We start from the raw sequence: 15,544 nt of genomic DNA, 5'->3' as shown, positions 1-15,544 counted from the left end.
AAATCCAACACCCAAGGTGGTCTCTGCTGAGATGCAAGGCAATCTCTTAATTGTAACCCCCTGTAAAATAAAAAAGCAAATGATGTACTTCCAACACATAACTACAAGAACTATACATTACCATTCCAAAAGGGCAGAATGGAGGCATAGTGTGAAAATACTGAGCCAAATTCAGACCAAACCGTGGCAGGGCAAACTCCAAAACCTGACACTTGATGTCAAAGGACTTAGATGGTTCCACTATTGCTGACTGCAGCACACTCTGGTCTCTTGGGTTTGTTCTGCTTCCTGTATACAGCTCTCCTCGGCAAGTATCCCACAGCTCTGGCACCTCTAACATTTTGGGGACTCCAACAACCCAGGTCTCTCAGGGCCACACAGGGAGTCCCTTGCCACATGCCTATCCACGGCAATTTTCCTTAACCTTGGAGGAAAATTCCAGAACCCATTTACTCATGTATCCTTCGTGGCTCTAAAGTCAGAAGAACCACATGGCCAACACTGCCAAGTTCATCTGCCTGCTTAGAATAGAGTCTGGCTTCCTCCTTGAACTACATCTGCATAAGCTTTGATTTATTGTTGCTTCTTAGGACCAGAAAATCCCTCTGACTTTCTTTTCACCAACTGCAGGATTAGCTGGGTGAGGGTCTTACCCTGAGGTCTCCTCCCTTTTCTCACCAGGCCTCTCCTTCAGCACAAGCCTGGGCTCTAAGATTGCCTTTCCTAGTGCTTCTTCCCTCAAACTGTACGTTTTTGTATTTCTTTTTGCTCTGCTTGTTCTCTTTTATTTAGGCCCTCCAAAGAGTGACTATTAGTGACCATGTGACAGAGCCAATCTTAGACTGTCTGCAAATCTCTTTGCCCAACCCTCAGTCCTAAATGGAATATCTCCATCAAATCCTCCGGATTCGGGGAACTTAGAGGAAGGAGAGGCAGAGAGAGTGTAAGAGTCAGTGGCCGGTGGAAGACACCAAGCAAACAAGGCCTTCTAAACACAACAAGGCTGGTACGCCTGTGACTCATGGAGACTGTGGCAACAATCACAGGACCTCCACAGGCTAAGCCAAGAGGAGCTCCAGCACTGAGAGGGGAAGCAGACACAACCCCACCCCAAACCTTTCCTTTGAAAACGATCTCCAAACGACAACTATTTTCAAAGGAAAAAATTTTGTTTTCTCCAAAGGAGTCTCGCTGGGTATACAAACCATACTTAAGGACAGACCCCATACCCAGCAGTAGATGACTAACACAAAAGGAACCTAATGGTATTTTTGGTTCCTTTTTGGTTTAAAAACAAAAAACAATAGTTTTTTTTTAAACCATACAGGTCTTTTGATTATATAGTATGATCTGATTTTGCATTTTTATGTGATTTCTGTGTTTGTTTTTTCCATGACACTGCTTCTTTTTCCCTTGTTTTGTCCTGAGGGTTTTTGTTTTGTTTTGTTTTGTTTTGTTTTCCTGTTTGTTTTCTAATGAGAGAGAAAGAAAGGATGGGCAGGAGGGTAGAGAGAATCTGGGAGGATTTGGGGGAGGAGAAATTGTGAACAGAATATCAGAATATATTGTTTGTAAAAAAATTATTTTCAATTAATGAACAGAAAGAGAAAGACAGACAGAAACAGAGACAGGGAGAGGAAGACAGACAGGTGAGTTGTGGTGGGGAATGGTGGTGCACACCTTTAGTCCCAGCACTTGGGAGGCAGAGGAAGGCAGATCTCTGAATTGAGGGCCAGCCTCGTCTACAGAGCTAGTTCCAGGGCAGTCAGAGCTACAGAGAGAAACCCTGGCTCAAAAAAGAAAGAAAGGAAGAAAGAAAGGAAGGAAGGAATGTAGGAAGGAAGGAATGGAGAAAGGAAAGAAAAGAAAAAATAAAGAAAAAGTTCAGTTTAACTTCATAAAGTCAAGGACAAGGACATAAGGTAGCCGTATTCTTTACCCAAACATCACAAGAATGGTCCATAAACCACTTAAATTACTTGGAGCTAGGGTCTTACTATAGAACCCTGGCTGGTCGGGAGCTTGCTATGTACATAGGCTAGCTTTGAAATCACAGAGATCCATCTGCCTTTGCCTCCAGAGTGCTGGGATTGAAAAGTGTACATCACCACAACCAGCCTGTGAGTCTTGCTTTAAGCTTCATTGTGTAACACCAGAACAGCCATCTAACTAAGGCTGAGTCTGACGTAGCAAGTGGAGGAAGCCCTGGGTGATTAAGGTCCTGAGTGAGTGTGTGGGTGCTGTGACATGGGCTCAGTCATGTCAAGGACAAAGTCAAAGCTTACCCACATCATCCAGGTTCAAGAGACACGGCAAAGCTTTCCTCGGGAGTCGGAGTTTAGGTGTTTATGAATGATTGATTAGTTTGTGCAAAGATTAGCAACTGCAGCCACCCACCAAACTAGCTCACCCCTCCCCCATGCTGAGAAAACACCCCCTGATCCTGGTTTATTATATGTGTGTACACATGTATGTGCATGTGTGTGCCTGTCCTTTCTTCATTCCCTGGCCTCCCAGTCAGGGTTGCAGGAGGACCTGGCTCCTTGGCCCACAGCACTGCAGCCCACTGAGGCAATAATATTCTGCGTGTTCTATCTGATGTACCGTGAACTGAGGCTGCTCTCCACGAAGAATGTAGAGAATCTGAAGGAAATTACTTCTTTCCTCTTTCATGTATTTTCTTCCTCTAGCCTTGGCCATTGCACACACATGCAGTAATGATGTCCTATCCAAAACGCAGACCTTTATCCTGCTTCCTTCAAGCAGCTTTCGTCTCTGCAGTGACTTTTCTGTAGGGCCTGGAGCTGCTCAACTCTAAGGAAACCTCCAAGCTCCGCCTTAAGTTTTCTCTCTCTAGCCTAGGACAGAAAGGCTCTCCAGATGGGAAGCTAAAGAAAGAGCTATTCTGTCTGTCTGTCTGTGTGCCTGCCTGTTTCTCTCTGTGTCTCTGTCTCTCTCTCTCCCTCCTCTCCCCATCTCTCGAGACCCACTGACCTACGTACACTGTCTGACTGGTAACTCTCTTTTTCTTTTATTTTGTTCTCTGTCCAGTTTTATCTTGGTTTTTGTTTTTTAGTTCTTTCAGAAGGTAACTCCAGCTCCAGTTTCTCTAGAGCGTGAGCCTTGATGAGTTTGTGATGTGCCTACCAGCCTTAGTCTTCTCTTACTTAGACACGTGAACCCCAAACTTAAGAAGCTATGACCTATGGTAGTATACACTATGTAGCCCAATGCAAATACAAATTGATAGACAGGTTTTCATAACCCTGTATTTCAAAAGCAACTGTTAGGCCACATTCAGAAGGCAAAAGCGGACAGATCTCTGAGGTCAAGGCTAGCCTGGCCTATGTAGTGAGCTTCAGGTAAGCCAAAGCTACCTAGGGAAACCCTGTGTGAAGAACAAAATAAATGTGATCATTTAATATAAACCATTGGGGAAAAAAAACCCCAAACTGATAATATCATCATCATCATCACCATCATCATCATCATCAAAAAACTGGACTTAGATAATCTTTTTTTCACCTCAGGGTCTTGAAGCAATAATTTAAAATATATAGTTGAGATATTATCACCATCCCTATTATCGCTATTGTCATTCCTAAGGCTAGGTATATTTATAGTTTTTGTTGTAATTGTTTTTCCAGTGTTTAATCTGGATGTAAAGTACTAGGATGCCTGCCTCCCCATGAGCTCTGAGTGATAGGGTTAAATACCAGGTTACTCAGAATTTGATTCTCCCTGAGAAAATAAAGCACGAAGCCCTGCTCGGCTGAGCCCACAAACCACGGGAGGAAGTACTTCCGGCAGGTTGTCGTCAAAGCGAGGAGCGGGAGCCTGGCCTACCGATCATCTTCAGCGAGTTGACGGAGTGCAGAGGGTCTATGATACACAGCGTGATGCTGAAGAGCAGACAGCACTGCAGATCCCACTTGTCCTCGTGGAATTTCAGGACCACGTAGGAAATAGTAGCAAACGCTGTGCCAAAACTGATCAGTCCGGTTAGCAAGACCTGTGAAGCAATTCACCACATGGCGTTACATTATCCCAAGAGAACTTGACGGCTTTGACGTTCAAGACCCACATCTGTGACTATCGACTCTTTTTACTATATTACTTTTAATTATATAATATTTTTCATTTATCCTTTGAGAATTTCATGCATATACACAATGTATCTTGGCCATAATCACCATTTTATTCTTTTATGTCACGGTGTGGGCATTCTACCTGTATGTATATCCGTGGCATTTAGACTACTTGTATAACCCGTCCCCATGGAGGCCAGAAATGGGCATCGGATCCCCTGGAACTGAAATTACAGATGATTGTGAGCTGCCGTGTGTGTGCTGGGAACCAAATCCAGGTCCTCTGGAGGAACAGCCCATGTCTTACGGACTGGGCCATGTCTCTCGCCGTTATTTTATTACTTTAACTGGCATTGTTTGGGGTTTGCGGTTACAGGGCACCCAAAGGACTCTAAACCAACACATCACAGGTCACTTGCACATCTCTATTTACTGCAACACTACCTGCACCCTGCAGGCCTGGTGGTGCACACCTTTAACCCCAACAGACAGAACCTTGTATACTCAAGGTCAGCCTGGTCTACATATGAGTTAAGTAAAAAATAATGTATCCCTGCCCCCCAAAAAGCTTTTTAAAAATTGGAATTTAGTAATAATGGAAACACTAAAAGACAAAACATGAAGTCATGTTAAAGGGGGAAAAAATTACACCCTGCATATACAAAATACTATTAAAATGCTACAATTCAATTCGTTTTAATTCAAGGTGCTAGAAAGAACAAAGTTAAACCAAAACGGGGGAAATGTTCTCTGAAAACAGAAATAAAATGCAACAAGTATAATTAAAGAAAAAGAGAAAAGATAAATAACTACAATTCTAGCAATAAAAGGAAGGCCTGTACAGTCGAGATGAAATTGGATTAGACCGGAACCCAGACCCACGTATTTCCGGATCCTCTTGTGAACTCTGCTTCAGTGGTTCATGGGCAAAACTGAGATGTTATTTCCTCGGATCCTAAACTTGGTGGTGCCTCAGCAAACATTAATCCCACCCTGCCCAACCCTGCCACTTTTCTAAATTAGTAGCCCTACAGAGCAGAGACGGTTAGCTGTTTTAAAATGCTTTCTTACCTGCCAAAACACGTTCTTGACTATATAAAAGTCCACGTCCAAAGCAGCCACGAATACAATTAAAGGTAAAAAATAACAATACAGTGAAAAGCTTGGCGTTTTTAGAAGAGGGTAGACAATTTGGTGCACCTAAAGTAGCAAATGCAAGGAGATATTAGCCTGTTACTGTGGTGGTTTAGAAGCGTGGGCCCCGAACCCACACCGGCACCGCACCCACACCCGCACCGCGCTGCATCTCCAAGGCCTTGAAAAGGTTTGTTTGAGGGCTTGGTTCCAACAGGTGGTGCTGCTGGGTTTTGGATCATGAGAATGCAAATGTCGTCATTGGGCTTTTAGGATATGGGTACTGAATGGAAGGACATTGAGGTGGCATTCTAGAGCATATCTTGTCCTAGAGCGTTTCTTTCTAGCTCTCTGTCATGAGGTGAGCAGCCTTGCTCTGCCCCATCCTCTGTCACGATGTTGATGCTCCGTCTCCCTACAAATCACAGCCATGGAGCTGAACAACCAAGGACTGAAAAAGTATGAAACCATGAGCCCAAATACATCTTTTCTCCTTTTGAAGAATAACTTATGTTTGGCTGCATCTGCATTTGTGCATACTCGCTACATGCCTTCAGTACCCCAGGAGGCCAGGTTAAAGTGTCAGATCCCCTGGAACTGGAGTTACAAAGGGTTGTGAGTCACCATGTTGGTGCTGGGAACCAAATGTAGACCCTCTGCAAGAGAACCAAGTGTCCTAACCACTGAGCCGCCTCTCTAGCCCCTTCCTTCCCATTCTTTCCTTTTAAACTGGTCTTCTCTGATAAGGTATTTTACATGAACATTGCATATATATGATATACATACAGTATTACATATTATAATCTATAATTGGTATTTACAGAAATTATATCCCTTACCATTGGTGTCACCTGAGATAATGCTACCCAATCCACAGAAAAGTATTTTAACTATGTTATTAGATATTTAGTTTAATATATCTATTACATACTCTTGCATAGATATTTGTGGATTTGCAGAGATTTGCTTAAATTGAAGAAAAATCCCAGTTCATCAGTAGAGAAGCATGCTGTTTAGATGGTGGTATAATCTGTATAGGGCATGGATGGGGAATGGTGCACATAAAGTAATAGAAAACACAGTGGTGGTCCAAGTGCTGCAATTATTCTCCTCTAAAAGTGTTTTCTAGAATATTCCAATTTGACATTCACATTATCTAACTTCTCAGTGCCTCGGTTCCTCATCTATAAAGTGGTTAGTGAGTACTAACCATGAATGAATGAATGAATGAATGCCTCACCCAAGGGTTATTGAGTTGGTAAATTCATAAGTACAGAGCACTTAAAAATGCGTGTGGAACATAGTAAACACTCAAATGATGCTAGCCAGTGGGAGTGGTGAGACTTGGGGAGACTGATAGGCTTTCACAGCCCTAGATAAATAGACTTTAGGTATTATCTCCCATCCTAAAAACCTGAAACATTGAACAGAGACAAATTGTTGATGGACATTGTACTGCTGTTAAGACCGGGCAGTAATAAGCTGAAACAATGAAGGAGTATTTTCTCATGGTTAGGTTGTGTGTGGTGCATATTTCATATTTACTCTGAGAGAAAAGAGAGAGTGTGCTTTATCATGAAAAGAACTGCTACAGGGGCTAGAAAGATGGTTTAGTGGTTAGAGCACTTGCTGCTATTACTGAGGACCAGGTAAAGTTCACTGCACCCACACAGAGGCTAATACTGTCTGTAACTCCAGCTCCAGGGGATCTGGCACCCTCTTCTGGCTTTCATGGATAGTAGAAAGGCACACAATGCACTTACAGGAGGCAAAATGCCCCATACACATAAAATAAATCTTAAAAAAAAAAAGAGATGCTGCCTTCTGTATCAAGTCTCTACATGTTTAAAGTGAACATCAGGGAATAAGCCAGTGTACCCACAAAGGAAAGAAAGAGGAATTTGGAAGGAGTAACAAGACAGAAAGGGTAAGGCTCAGAGAAGAATGACAAGGAACCTGCCAGTGCACATGAATTGCCCTTACTTCCAAATTACAGCTTCATTTGAAGCTTTCCTAACTTACAACTCTCTTATTGTATTTCTTTTTCTTTTCAGATTTTTTTATTTTTATGTATGAATACACTGTAGCTATATTCAGACACACCAGAAGAGGGCATTGGGTCCCATTACAGATGGTTGTGAGCCACCATGTGGTTGCTGAGAATTGAACTCAGGACCTCTGTAAGAGCAGTCAGTGTTCTTAACCTCTGCGTCACCTCTCCAGCCCTCTTATTATATTTCTTATGTGTCTTTCATTACAAAAATGCTCAGCACCGTATGAAATTATCTTAATATCTGTTCACATTTTTTTTAACTTCATAGGGCTGGAGGTGCACAAAATTGAGAGAGTGCTTCTGCCTGGCATGTGTGTGGTCCTGAGTTTGATCCCCTGTACTAAAGAAAAACTTGCACATTAGGAGTAGATCTTGTTTGAGGTGTTTGACCTTTGATTCACTCTCTAACTTATTATGTATACAGTACCTCAATAAAATTGTAAGCCAGTCGCCCTGTCACAAATCCCGACACAGAGAGAATTATCATGACAAAGACTTCAGAATTCTTTAAAACCATCCTTGAAAACCCTAAAAAATAAAAATATAACTTATAGTTTCAAAATAATAACTATCCTACTCGGTTGGTATACATTGCATTAAATGTCTGTGTCAACCTGTACTGTAACCCTTTGCATATGTGTGTGTATACTAAAAATAAACCTTCCTGAAAGAGATAGATGTTTATATTTTCAAAATAGTGTCATTGATATTCAGCCTAGTTATTTAATTTTCAACATTTTCTGAGTCATAGTGTGTGTGAAGAGTTAATAATTATTACAAACGTGTTTGGATTTGGTGTGTGTGTGTGTGTGTGTGTGTGTGTGTGTGTGTGTGTGTGTGTGGAGAGAGTCAAGGACTCTACATACCTTATGTGGGTTCTGGGAATTGAATTCATGTGGACAGGCTTGTAAGACAGGTGCTTTTACTTCCTGAAACTCACTGGCCCACAAATGCATTTCGTTAAGTAGAAGGTACACATAATTGGCATCCCTCACAGAAGACTATGGAAAATATGGAGGCTTCACCAGCCTCCCACTTGCTCACCCTGGAACATATTAGGATCATTCTACAGGCATCTTACCAACGGCAGAAAGCAAGGCTCACTGGCGGCCTAGATTTGGTACTTCCTACCTCCCAGACTGAGGTTGAACCAGAGCAGTAAAGAATTATTGAATATTTCTTAGGCTCAAGTCTGGGTAAAGAGATGGTTTTCACATTATTTCTGCAATGCCCTTTGCTCCTGACCGTTTTTCTTTACATCCTCAGGGTGTATCTAGAGCCATCAAAGCTCATGGTCATCTGATCATTGTGGGTACTGAAAGGAACCAAAGTCATTAGTGAGTGTATCAAAAGGCCCAGACACAGCAATTTCCCTCCCTGATGAACAGTAAAGTGAAAGTTCTCTTTACGTGTATTTGTTTCATTATTCAGTCCTTGGGAATCTCCCTAAGTCCAGAAGATTTTGGAGCAGCCGGCATCAGAGACCTAGAAACTCTCATCACAGGGGTATTTTTGACTGGGCTACTTTATCTCTATGAACACTATTCAGTACACCTGCTGAATTTGAAATCCACGTTCAGGAAACCTTTATTTACAAAGCCCTCTCTAATTTTTTTTTCCAGGCGGGCAAAGTGGGTGGAGTAAAGAAAAATCCCATCAAAAGCCATCATGGGGGCTGAAGGGATGGCTCCGTGGTCAAGCACACTTTCTGATTTTCCAGAGGGACCTAGGTTCGGTCCCCAGCACTAACATTCATGGCAGCTCAGAAGCAGTCATAACTAAACAGTTCTAGAGGTTCCAATGCCCTCTCCTGGCACCATGAGCACTGCACGCACATGGTACACAGACATATATGCAGGCAAAAGCATTCCTACACATAATGGAATCTTTCTCTGTGAGACAGGGTCTTTCTGTATAACCCCGGGTGTCCTGGAACTCACTCCATCTGGCCTCAAACTCAGAGATCTGCCTGCCTCTGACTGGCATTAGAGGATAAAATCTAAAGAAGCCATAATACACAAGATTAATGACATCAACTATGCAAACTGTGGGTGGTTTGTCTGTGATCTTTGTCTGTCTGTCAAGCTGTCTCTCCTCTCCCAGATAATTTGATCAGGGTAGGCCTGGCCATCTTGGCAGTATCAGAGTCTCCCTCCTCATTTCTAGAGAATCCTGACATGATCTCTACATGTAGCACATTGCCTCATGAATATTTTTTTGCCTCCCTCCCCCAGGAGGAAGCTCCATGATGGCAGACAGTCTCATGTTTCTTGATCTACCGGCCACCTTCCCATGCTCAGCCAGTGGGACAGAATAAAGCAATGGATACACACGGACACTCTTTAAAAACTAAATGAGGCTGGGTGGTCGGCCTTCATTCACAGCTTGAAGTTCCACTGGATACACTTTTGGCATAGCTGTGATCCTCTACAATGAGAAAAGGTTCAATGGACAGAGGAGAGTCTCACGTAGCCACTTACCTCCCAAAACAATAGTGGCACATATAAGAATTGTGAAATGCTTCTGGACCACAAAGTAATCAGCCGGCCTCCCACACAGTAGATCAGGCTTGTTGTCATTTCTTGCCACCCAGAAAGAAAAACTGTTGTTCGACATTGCTTCTCCAGGACTAACTTGCACTATGGCAGACTATTCTGTTGTAACACGGAAGGAAAAAAAAAAAACAAAAACAAAAAAAACAAAACAGACCGTGAGGCCTGCTCGAGTCCCGTTCATCCACGCCCACCTGAGTGGGGGTAGCAGACTCAGCTCTGAGCACGTTAATACCACGCATTCTCCCTTATGCTCCAGGAATATTTACAAGGACACTGGTGTTGGTGTCTTTTTTTTTTCTTTTTTTCGGAGCTGGGGACCGAACCCAGGGCCTTGTGCTCGCTAGGCAAGCGCTCTACCGCTGAGCTAAATCCCCAACCTCTGGTGTTGGTGTCTTATCCACGCAGTGCTGCCTACACACGGGAAGGAGTGGATCGTGAGGACACTGCTCATGTGGGAGCCTGGAGCAGCGAGTCTCTCAGAGGCTGAGACTGAGATTTTGATTTTCCTTAAGGTTGTAAACAGTCTGCAGCACAGGACCGGTGCATCATACCCATTTGATGGAGTGGAATCTTTTAAGAGGAAAGGATCGGAAGGCAATCATCACACTCCTTGTTTCCCACCAGTACAAATCACTCTGGGATTCCACTTCACTACTCAGACCTCAAAATTTATTGATTGTCCCTCTCTCAGCGACTGAGAAACAAGGTAAATTGCATCCTATCAGTTAAAGTGTGGATCAGATCAGTTAAGGTTTGCAGTGAGGACAGGGATAAACACTTTTTTTTTTTAACTTGAAAAGATTTGAGGTTTGATTGTGTGACGCCTTTGATTGAATTAGGGAAAAGTACCTCTCCCCCGGGGTCATGCAGCCTGACAACAGGCACATGGCTTGTCTTAGCAATAAAAGCCTGGGTTTCATTCCTGATGCTTCCCCTGGATTGGTCTCCTGAGTGAGACATAGCCTATAAATGTATGGGAAGGTCCTGAGAAGGACTTGAGTATTTTGCTTTTCCTTATAGCTAGTCTTAACCTAAGACTTCCTAAAGGGTCCTGGAGTAGCCTTTGTCCCCTGTTTTATACTTGTTTGCTACCAGTCACAAAGATTCTAATGTAAAGGAGGTGGCCACTACATCTTCAAGTTAGCCCCTATCCTCAAGCAGTCCTTCCGGTCCTGATCTCCAAACCCTCATCCCCATGTTAATGACCTTAAAACCAAGTTCCTCCCCAGAGGTGTGTTCTCCCAAATCTAAACTGGCTCCGAGTTGAAATCAAAATGCAACCTTTCAAAGAACAGGGCTCAGTTCTGCGGAGTTGTGCTGTTTGCCAGGGTCCGTACCACCAACCGATACCAAAGCAAAAGCTGTTTCCATACTGACTTCCCATTGGTTTCTTGCCGGCCTGCTTTTGTTCTGATTGGCTGAGCTCATTATTCCCACCTCCAATCCAAAAGGAGTTATTGAGCTGCAAAGAAACAGCACGGCTTAATGGCCACACTCTGCTACGCCCACAACTGTTTTTTAACTGATTTCCTTTGCCTGATGTTAACACATGAAAGGGTCAAAGATTATGCACGTAGACAGAACCCATACATTAAAAACTATATATGATGTCTTATGCCAGTTCTATCCAGTTCAGCCCTAACTCACTTAACTCTGAAAGGTGTATCACAGTTCTTCATGCTGACAAGTACCGCTGCTGGGAAACGGAGATGTGGCAGTTCTGTTGCCGTCAGAGTGCAGCAGTGATGATCACTTTAGAACAGGCAGAAAACCATCTACCCAGCCACGTGAAAAATGCCCAAAGTCCCAGTGCCTCTTAAAAGAGTGCCATCTTAAATGTTTCTGATTTCTTTACAGATACCCCGTAGTTCTGTCCCACATTTTATCTTTTCCCGGAAGTCATTTTTTGGATTAATAACTTTCGTCACCTACAGAGACTGGGAAATGAGGAGACACTTCCATTTCAAACTGCTGCCACATGTTTCTTTCCAATTTTACTTGAAAGTTGGTGTGTTCCTTTTCACACCTCAGAAAAGGCTAGGTGGCACTGGGGCAGAGCTGGGACATAGTCACTGAATCATTGGGTTTTTTTACTTAAACGTCATGGAAAACCTCCTGGGACCTCCTAATTGGAGCCTTTCTCTCTAGCTTGCAGGGACACTTCACTCCTCCCACTAGTAACCCCTTAGAGGATCTGAAGGTTTCTACTTGAGGCCTGGAGCCATCACTTGCGTTTCCCCACCAGACCTTTGAAGCTTCAACCCACCACCCAGTTTTAGAACAAAGCCACACATTCTGGGCCCTGTTGTGCCACTTCATATTTCTGAGTTCTAACATGTGTATGTTCTATTTTTTGTATAACCAATAAATACAAAACTGTGTAGCTTAAAACAAAAACATTTATTTATCTCAGAAGCTCATGATTTTGGTAGAACTTGGCAGAGAAAGTGTGTCTCCATTCCACATAACATCAAACAGGGGCTTGATTGGAGAATTCACTTCCAAGATGACTGCATGATCTGGGCAGGTTGAGAGCAATGGCTAAGCTGGGCAGAGCACAGCCAGCGCTGCAGGCTTGAGCAACAGTTCCTTCCCTTGCTGGACTCCCCACAGACTGGCTTCTAGGGCAGGATCTTAAGAGACTGAGGCAGAAGCCAAACCAACCTCTTATAACCTAGCACTGGAAATGACACAGGACCATTTTCAACTACAGTCATGGGCTCCCTGGATTCAAGAGAGACCAGAAACTGGCATTGCTATGCTAGAAATGGTAGGACCACACAGTAAGAGGAGTGTGTGAAATGGGGGGTTACTACTTCGCCTGTACAATATGAGCTACTGCATATGAGATGAACACTAGATGTCAACCTTTTACAATGTTTAATGTTAAAATAAATGTCAGTCTGCTGCATATTAGATGAACACCAGAGGAACTGCCAGCCTCTTACAAGGTTTAATGTTAAAACAAATGCCAGTTTGACATCTACAGTGGTAGATGTCGAAAGTTAGACACTAGGTCAGTTCTGGTGTATGATAAAAGTTCTATCATACGAGGCAAAATGAGAAGAGTACATCTAACATAAAGTTCTATAACAACATTTAGTTTATTCAGTTCATACTGTCACCACATAGCCCCCTACTTTTTGGAGTTAAAACATCTTTTGTTACATGACAGTGATAACAGGCAGCAGTTGTTATTTTAATAGTTATATTAATATCGTACCTTTACATTTTTTTTACATTTTTATGACCAATGAAACATAAAATCTAAAGAACTACCACCTAGAACTGATCATAACATTAAATTGCCTCCCTTTTGAATACTGTGGAGGCATTCCTGAACTGTTGGCTCATACTTTTAAAAAGTAACTAATCAATGCAAGATCAGAAAACACCATGCAGCTAATGAAATAACATCAAACTCACAGCATAAGAGCATCTAAATCTCCTACTGATCTACCTACAAGTCAGTGCAACAATAGGTAATAATTGACATCGCCTCTCACAAAACAGAAGGTACACATACACAGATATAAGACCCCGCATAAAAGGAGTCTCTGAAATAAGATCCATGAATCCCAGGGGAATCACCACGTCCATGACATTCAAGACCAAAGTTTAAGGAACACACAGTTGGGGAGAGGGCAGACAAAGAGCCACAGTGTTTGCTGTGTGTATGGCTTGTCTGTTGAAGGAGTAGGTATTCCAGTGGCACACTGACATTAGCAGGGCATAAGCTAAGGTTGGTAGCATTTCTATAATGGCAATCAAGCTCTATGAATGAATGAAGAGGGGATGAGTTCAAAGAGTACTAGGAAGTACTAAGCAGTGCTAGGTACTGGGAGTAAGGTAATACTAAGTGAGTCAATTCAACTTTTATCTACCAACTTACTATTTTACAATGTCTTTAGGGATGAGGAAGGCCACAACAAAAGGTCCTTTCATAAAGATCCATATTCATTCACATGGAGAGAGAAGCATGCAATTAATTACACAGGACACAGAAAGAGGTTTCGTTACAGACACAGAATGGGACTTCATTGCACAGGACACAGAATGAGACTTCATTGCACAGACACAGAATGAGGCTTTGTTACAGACACAGAATGAGGCTTCATTGCACAGGACACAGAATGAGGCTTTGTTACACAGGACACAGAATGAGGAGTGGTCATGGGATGAGGAAGAACCAGTGTCCCACCAAGAACCAGAATTGAATCCTGAGAGGTTCTGACAATGAGGGTCAAGAAGAAGAGAAGCTGGTGGGGAGTTAGAAAAGGAGATTTTAAGAAAGTTGGTATAAAGGTGCCAATTCAAGGGACTGTACAAATACTGTGTTAGCAAGTGTATCAAAGACTATAAAATGGCTGAGGACAAAGATTGTGAGGCAAAGAGGGAGAGAGAAGTTATTCTAATAGGTTGTTAAGAATGCTCTGTCTTACCTGGGAATAAAAATGAGTTTTCAGACTCCCTTCCTACTTATAAGGAGCAAAGGCCTAGAAAACATCATTGTATTCATGATCAAGGCTCAGAGAATGTGACAGAATAAAAATGAGAACAACCCCCAACCCTACAGACACCTAGGCTCTTTCTAGTGATCTCAGTGCTGATGTGCACCAAGTATCTTGAAAGATACCATTCTAAAAGGGCCGCACAGGTCTCTGCCTCCCGTAAGCGGTGAACACTCCGGTGTCACAGAGTAGGCCTAGTGTTCGTGTTTCTGCTGAAGGAAGCCAAATGGTAATTGCTTGTAGAAAGAAAACATGGAAATTTGGGGAAACATTTAAAATAAGATGGCCTCAATACTGTAACCAAGAGAACATCGCCTGACGAGTATGACTGAATGGCTCCCTTGTTTTTTTTACCCTCTAAAGTGAAAAATAGTTTGCATAGCAAGACAAAGAGGAGAAAGTGATAAAAAGATTCTCTCCCTTTTTAAATATATATATTATTATTTTTTATAAAAGCTTCCCCAGAAAGTCACAAAGTATTAGGAAGTTCAGGGTCCTGACTTGACTTGACTAGCAAAGTACTTTCTGAAGACCCTTTCCGTAACCATGACTTTAAAACACAGGCAATGTAAAAGAGACTGGTGTCTATTACAGTACATTACCAAACCCCCAAGAGGGGAAAAGAGACAGATTTGTGAGCTTTTCTCAGAAACTATATCCCACCTTTCCAGGTGAACTTTAATTCAGACGGCTAAAACCCCAAACAATTCTTAGTATTTGCTTTTTGAAAGAGAGGAAACAGTACTTTTCTTTTACAAATGGCTTAATGCGTCTTTTAAAAATGGAATTCCCTAGTCAAGTAGAAATTTATTGCTTCAGTTACACAGAAAACTATTAACTTCTGAAGGAACGCGGAAACTCTCAAAAGCGCTGTGCTTAGAGGACTCAGGAGGAGCGGTGCTTGGAGGACTCAGGAGGAGCAGTGTTTGGGGGAGCTGAGGCCCAGCCCCTGAGCCAGTCGTGAGTATTCTGGCCAGTCTAACACAAAGCCAGGTGACTGCATTTGTACCCAGACATTTCTGCAAAACCCCGGATCTATTTCTTGAATTTGGCAGGAACAGGTTTGTTCTTATGTAACACAGAAACGTAATGTAGCCTCCTACACCATGTGGCATCTGTAGAAGGTACATCCATGACGTCTCTGCTGACCATGGCTTAAATTACTGATCTGGCACTTTTCACTTGACCTGAAAGAAGCAGATT

General features: G+C 42.6%; 2 protein-coding genes across 11 annotated transcripts in view; both read right to left on the bottom strand.

The window, feature by feature from the left end:
- Slc9c2 (solute carrier family 9, member C2 (putative)) overlaps positions 1–11,889 on the bottom strand; it is a 73,449-nt gene extending 61,560 nt beyond the window's left edge. Inside the window, exons 1-5 of one of the 6 annotated variants that reach the window (XM_039091388.2) lie at positions 11,478–11,886; positions 9,756–9,929; positions 7,703–7,803; positions 5,160–5,288; positions 3,847–4,012 (exon numbers count right to left, since the gene is read on the bottom strand). In XM_039091388.2, coding sequence (XP_038947316.1) covers positions 3,847–4,012; positions 5,160–5,288; positions 7,703–7,803; positions 9,756–9,891 — 532 coding nt within the window. In that variant the 5' untranslated portion in view covers positions 9,892–9,929; positions 11,478–11,886. Of the gene's footprint in view, positions 1–3,846; positions 4,013–5,159; positions 5,289–7,702; positions 7,804–9,755; positions 9,930–11,036; positions 11,268–11,477 lie in introns of those variants that run through there. The other 5 variants (NM_001402392.1, XM_063272514.1, XM_039091392.2 and 2 more) reach the window with 5 other exon arrangements.
- The window catches only part of Ankrd45 (ankyrin repeat domain 45), a 27,822-nt gene continuing 23,431 nt past the window's right edge, over positions 11,154–15,544 (bottom strand). For 2 of the 5 annotated variants that reach the window (NM_001402391.1, XM_063272115.1), the window contains exon 6: positions 12,212–15,528. In NM_001402391.1, the coding sequence (NP_001389320.1) occupies positions 15,497–15,528 (32 nt within the window). In that variant the 3' untranslated portion in view covers positions 12,212–15,496. Of the gene's footprint in view, positions 11,293–12,211 lie in introns of those variants that run through there. The other 3 variants (XM_063272114.1, XM_063272113.1, XM_063272112.1) reach the window with 3 other exon arrangements.

Source organism: Rattus norvegicus, chromosome 13, assembly GCF_036323735.1.
Source record: "Rattus norvegicus strain BN/NHsdMcwi chromosome 13, GRCr8, whole genome shotgun sequence".
Taxonomy (NCBI): Eukaryota; Metazoa; Chordata; class Mammalia; order Rodentia; family Muridae; genus Rattus; species Rattus norvegicus.
The sequence above is the reverse complement of the archived record's forward strand: the minus strand, read 5'-3'. Positions and strand labels throughout refer to the sequence as shown.